Source organism: Phoxinus phoxinus, assembly GCF_949152265.1.
Source record: "Phoxinus phoxinus genome assembly, chromosome: 24".
Classification (NCBI taxonomy): Eukaryota; Metazoa; Chordata; class Actinopteri; order Cypriniformes; family Leuciscidae; genus Phoxinus; species Phoxinus phoxinus.
The window spans coordinates 1,617,763-1,624,506 of NC_136899.1; the positions used below are offsets into that span (position 1 = coordinate 1,617,763).

Here is a 6,744-nt window from a genome sequence, read left to right on the forward strand (position 1 = left end):
CTGGTGTTACGACCAGCCAGGACCAGATAACAGAGCGAGTGCTATCAGTGTCAGCCACAGGAAGACCCGAACACCCCGTGTCGTGATGCTATCACCAGCTCACCGTCCCACAGGGTGTCGAAATCCCCCGCGTCCCACTGAAGCTGTTCCCGCTCAAACACCCGTGTCATCGCGTCCGTTTGCAGGGAGGAAAGAGGACATTCTGCCGTTGTGTTGTGCAAGTTACAATCAATGCAGACTGACCAAAGACACCCGTGTCGACACCAGCTGGATTCAGAGACGATCTGATGCATATTTGTTTAAGCGCTAGTTTTCATGTGTGTGGTTGTGTCTGTTCAGTTTAAAACAGCAGTTCCAATCTAAAGTTACATTATCTTTATATTCTTAAACAATAAAATCACACGCCTGAACATTAATACCAAAGTCAAGAGTGTTTTTCATACATGTCAGAAGAACAGAAACTGAAACGGTATATTAAACACAAGTGAACAGTCGTGTGTGTTTGTAACGTCATACAACAATGAATTAATTGTAACACTTTATTTTACAGTGGCCATGTTAGTTACTGTAGCAATAACTCTAAATTATGCATAATTACATGGACGTCGTTATTACTTATTACTCCGTACACCTTAAAATAAAGTGTAACCCAAATTATTTCAGCAAAGTAATTATTTTTGACATACAGAATTTGTGTAATGCATTTTTCTTGCTTCAGATATTCATTTGTTAAACACTTTACAGTAAGGTCTCGTTATTTAACGTTAGTTAATACATTAATAATGATGAGCAAAACATATGTTATAGTATTTATTAGTCTGTTAATTAGTATGTTAATTCATAAAAAATACAACTTTTAGTTCATGTCAGCTCAAATCCATTCAATAATATTAACATACAACTTTATTTTTTTTTATAAATGAAGTTTTTTATTGGTTTTCTTTATACATAACACAAACATATACAACTTTTGATTTTAATAACGCCATCATAGTAAATGCTGACTAAAATTAATAAATGCTTTAGTTTACATGAACTAATGATGAAAAATACTTCTAATTTTCCTTATTGTACGATGTAACCTTTACGTTTTAGATTTAGCCGAGAAGCCACAGTACAAAACATTTTAAAAATAGATTCGTCGATTTTTACAAATATTTTAGTCAAAACTTTAAAAGATTGTCTATATACAAATTGACTTTAAACAAAAATAAACCAGCCATGAGAAATATTGACTGCAGAATCTCAGATTTCTCCGGGAAGAATGAAAAATTCAACGAGTTACAAGATTAAACTAATTATTTAAAATCAAAACAGAAAACGCTTGAGTTTATTGAGATTTGCTGTGATGTATAACACACGCAACATCAGTTTATCATTTCATAATGACATGTTATTCCTGCTTTAAATGTTTGCAACTAGTTGAGATTTGACATGGTTTCAGTGAAAGTCTTTCTCAAAGTGAACATGGAAACTAAAGAAAGTCACGAATCTAATCTAAGATCAAGGTAACACTTTATTTTGATGGTCCCTTTTGAACATTATGTAGATTATAAGTAACTTCTAACTCATTAAAGTATTAGTATTGTCTACTTAATATCTGATAACTCTTTATTGTGATGCTCCCCAACAGACATTCTCCTGACTATAAGTAACTTTACAACTACATGTCCACTTACTCTACTAACACTACCAGTCTACTAATACTCTACTCACACTATAATGAGAGTTACGGTAGTAGACATGTCGGTGCAATGTTACTTATAGTCAACAGAATGTGTTAAAGGTGCATTGTGTGATATTTAGGAGGATCTGTTGACAGAAATGCAATATAATACGTGACCCTGGATCCCAAACCCAGTCTGGAGCCGCACGGGTATATCTGTGGCAATAGCAACTATACATTATATTTATATGGGTCAAAATTATCCATTTTTCTTTTATGCCAAAAATCATGAGGATATTAAGATCATGTTCCATGAAGATATTTAGTAAATGTCCTGCCGTAAATATATAAAACATGTATTTCTGTGAGTGAATGCAGCACAATCGTGAACATAAATGCACAACTTTAAAGGAGATTTTCTCAATGTTTACATTTTTTTGCTCCTCAGATTCCAGATTTTCAATAGTTGTGTCTCGACCAAATATTGTCCTATCCTAACAAACCACACATCAATGGAGAGATTATTTATTCAGCGGTCATGTGATGTATTAATCTCAATTTCAGAAAATGGACCCATGTGACTGGTTTTGTGGTCCAGCGTCACATATTCATAATGTTTTCATTGGTGTATACAAATCTTACATATTGAACCGTTATATTTGTATTATCTTAGAATGAGCATTTCTCTCGACACACACCGCGGGTCCGCTTACATCGACATGTTTCTATGGTGGCCCTGAGCGGACAAACGCGTTTCCTCACTATGTTGTTCTTCATGATAAGAAGCTAAAGCTAAAGTCAGCGAATAAAACACTGACACAATGATGAACAAGTCACAATAATATTCGAAGTAACATATCGTTTTACTGAATAATTAAGTAAACCTAATTTCTTAATTTATCTTTGTAAAGAAACCTCATTGTTTAACTGGCTACTCTCCGCTGTCTCAGACGACGACATCACTTCCTGTCGGCCACCGGGTGCAATCCGCAACCTCACCACTAGATGCCGCTAAAACACACAGTGCACCTTTAAAGGGACCATGAAAATAAAGTGAAACCGAGATGAACAGAACCTTGAGTGTCTCAGCAGTTGTCGTCCTGCTCTTTGGCCTGTAGGTGGCGCTGTGACAGATAGTGTCTGAGCGAGTCCACCTCGTGTGACAGGCGCTGTATGTGCATCTGGAGCCTGTGGTTCTCGTCCTGAAGCTGTAGCGCCCTCTGCTGGGTCAGCTGGATACGGCGGCGAGCTTTATCGCGACTCTTCCTCACGGCGACGTTGTTGCGCTCTCTGCGCAGGCGATACTCAACGCTGTCTTTACTCACACCTCTCTTCTGGCCGGACTGGCGGAGAGCGGGCGCCGGCGGCGGCAGGAGAAACTGGGAAAAATCCTTCCCAGAGAGCGGTAGAGTTGCCGAGAACGGAAAAGAAATGGAGTTTAGTGAAAGCGATTCATACAGAGATTAACAGATTTCAACACTCCACAAAACAAACACAACTAGTTCCAATAGATTTGGCTGATAAAAAATATGTGTAATTTTTATTAGTATAAGTTATTATAAGTATAATGTACAAAAATAATCACAACTGAAACTGAAATAAAATAAATAAAAACGATATATACATTTAAACACATAATTATATATATATAGTTTAAATATGTCTATATAGTTTTATTTATTTTGTTTTAGTTTCAGTTGTGATTAAAATTATTTAAATAATTTTCATTATCTAATATTTATTTATAACTACTATCATTATAGTAAATAATAACTAGTTTTATTCAGATGTTGAACTGGTTTTTATTTGCATAGTTATTTTAATTTTAAAGTTTTAGTAATTTTGTTGCTTTGTATTTTTGTATTTTTTGTCAAGTTATTATAAGTATAATATAAAATTATAATTTGTTTAAATACATCTATATAGTTTTTATTAATTTTAGTTGTGGTTATTTTAGAACATCAAGTTAAACTAAATATATAAAAATGTAAAAAAGAATTTATTATCTAATATTTGTTTCTACATTTATAACTATCATTATAATCATTAATAACGTAATGTTATTTTATAAACATAAAATATAGAATTACTAATATGAATTATGTAGGTTTATTCATTAATAAATAATAATGATGTGTTATTTTAATATAATTGAGAAATGATTACAGTTTCATTAATATGTAGAATTAGTTTTAGAATAAAAAAAAAAAAAAAAGGAAATGCTGCAATGGCAACTACCTGGAATAAAAAAAATATATTTTTTATATTGTATTATTTTGAGCAACACATTTTTTAAAATAATTTTAGTTTAAGTTGTAGTAATTTTAGTACATCAAGCTAAACTAAATTAAAAATGGTTTTAATGGGGGTTTTTTATGGTTTTAATTTTAGTTCCAGTTAACTGTGATAACCCAGCAAACAACATACGTTTATAGAAATGGTGAGATTTGAATAAAAACGGTGTATTGTTCCCGGCTGAATTTCATTGTACATAAACATGTATTCATCAGTTTGATCATAAGAGACACGATGGCAGAAACTGTTTTTTTTTTTTTTTTTTTTTTTTACTTTATTTATTTATTGTATTTTTCTTTTCTTTTTTTACTTTCTTTTTTGTATTTTTTGTTAAGACATATCAAAACAAAACATAAATTAGCATCTATTCACTCACACACTTTCCACAACATCTAACAATAACACACACACTGGTGAAACTGGAAAAAATAGAATATGGTGCAAAAGTTCATTTATTTCAGTAATTCAACTTAAAAGGTGAAACTAATATATTATATAGACTCATTACATGCAAAGTGAGATATTTCAAGCCTTTATTTTGTTATCATTTTGATGATTATGGCTTACAGATATGAAAACCTTTTCACAATATTCTAATTTTGAATTTGGGGTTTTCATAAGCTGTGAGCCATAATCATCAAAATGATAACAAAATAAAGGCTTGAAATATCTCACTTTGCATGTAATGAGTCTATATAATATATTAGTTTCACCTTTTAAGTTGAATAATGAACTTTTGCATCATATTCTAATTTTTCCAGTTTCACATGTATACACAAAATAATACCCAGAACCGAAACTCAGAGTTTTGACAGGTGTGTGTGTGTGTGTGTGTGTTACCGGTGGAGCGCAGTGATTCTGCTGCGCGGTTCGTTCGCCGGTGTTCAGACAGGACGGGTACGCCAGGTAACCCATCATCTGCTCCGGCGTCTTGGGGAAGCCCATGTTCTGTCCGTACAGAGCCGAGTCCATCGGAGGCAGCGGGTCCTGAGCGGCCGTCCCGTCCGGAGAGCTGGAGCACGGGTGGTGGAGGGAGAACATGCAGACGGGGGACGGCGAGCTGTCGGAGACGGACATCTGTGGATGAAGCAGATCTGAGGCTGTGGATCATCAACACATGAGTTATAAAGCGGTGTCGGGTCCTTCCACACAGTCCGTTATGATACAGGTACTTCAGCGCTCATGACAACATCACTTCCTCTGTCACAACCATCTCTCCCTCCTTCCCCCTCCAATCATTTGATCTTGCATCATAGATTTACTTCTTTTTTCCCTCTTCATTTTCCTTTTATTACACTTTCTACAATCTTACCGTGTCCTTGTCGTCCAAACAACTCATATTCAAGAGCATCCAAACTTACATTTCCCCGTCATAAATCCTGGAGCGATTCGTTATCATTTGTTAGAATTATTTCAAAAACAGAAATAATTTTGTTAGATCATTTTAAAGTACTCGGTTTACGCCACATCTCCTCCTTTGCATCTGCTCGTCCATGCACATATGTTTATATATATATATATTTATATCTCGATGTAAACCAGTAACTGTAAAGCGTCTTTGAGTGTCTAGAAAAGCGCTATAAAAATTAAATGTATTATTATTATGTTTGATTAAAAAAAAATCTAATTAATTTCAAATGATCTCTATTACTTATGTATTATTTCTTTCTAATCATTATATATATATATATATATATATTAGAGCTGTCAAATTGATTAATCCCAAATAATCATATCTAACATAAAAGTTTGTACATATGTGTGTGTGTGTGTGTGTGTGTGTGTGTGTGTGTGTGTGTGTGTGTGTGTGTGTGTGTGTGTGTATATATATAAACTTAACGATTAATTAATTTGCCAGCTCTAACATTATATATAACAATTTGCAACTAGAAAATATTTTTTTTTACAAGTACTATTTTATTTAAATTATGAATGTATCATTTATAATATATATAATTTCATATATTTGTATTAATTTATATATATAAACAATTATATACATTTTAAATATGTAATTACAAATACATTTAAATGTTACTACTATAATTATTATTTACTAAATAAATATAACTAATAAATAAATAAAACTTTATTCTCAGGCATAATATATAAACACAAATATGTTTTTAGCAATTGCACTAAATTATTAGGCAGAAATGCGACTAAACTTCTAAACTGAAATTCACATTTATTTATAATTTTGTGCATTTTTAAGAGATGGACCAACAAGTGCACTCATCTTTATGGCTGATGTAAGTGAAACATAACTGCACATCTAGAATTAGACTTGCCGGATATTAAATATTCTGTCATGGCCTAAAAGAAGGTGGAGCCTTATTCTTCTAAACAGTCGTAAATTATTTCATATTGTTACTTACTCCTACATCTATATTGTTACAGAAGTACATGTCAAATGACCTAAAAATACCTCACAGTGGATTGGCCAATCAGCTCCATCGTTCATGATGAGCTCACTGGCGCCTCCTGGAGGATGACCGAGGAACTGCACGCAGTGGACGTCTGAAAGACACATGAGCAAACAGGGATAAAAAATAAACTTGGTCACTTTTTGCCATTTATAGTGATAACAATTTCAAAATTAATTTAATGGAGAGTGTCATTTACTACCGTCTTTCTAAAGAATGTTAAATTAGTTGATGCTGAATGGAGAATGTAGTAAAATGAACATTCACCTTAAAATATTAACTCAACAACATCAACAAACTGTATTATAAAGATGAAACAGAAGCACTCACCTGTAGCTCTGTGTCCATGAGAATATA

The 6,744-nt window shown here is 33.2% G+C and overlaps 1 protein-coding gene across 2 annotated transcripts; it reads right to left on the reverse strand.

Annotated features, from left to right (window-relative positions):
• Positions 1–708: 708 nt before the first annotated feature.
• cebp1 (CCAAT/enhancer binding protein (C/EBP) 1) lies at positions 709–6,518 on the reverse strand. Of its 2 annotated transcripts, none has more exons than XM_079602013.1 (3): positions 6,390–6,518; positions 4,802–5,038; positions 709–3,057 (listed from the first exon to the last, which is right to left on the reverse strand). In XM_079602013.1, exons 1-3 carry the CDS (start codon positions 6,492–6,494, stop codon positions 2,752–2,754), a joined length of 648 nt encoding a protein of 215 aa, XP_079458139.1. In that variant the 5' UTR covers positions 6,495–6,518; the 3' UTR covers positions 709–2,751. The 2 variants fall into 2 exon arrangements, with proteins under 2 accessions (XP_079458139.1, XP_079458140.1); XM_079602014.1 differs by having other exon boundaries at positions 6,380–6,512.
• Between the last annotated feature and the right edge of the window lie 226 nt (positions 6,519–6,744).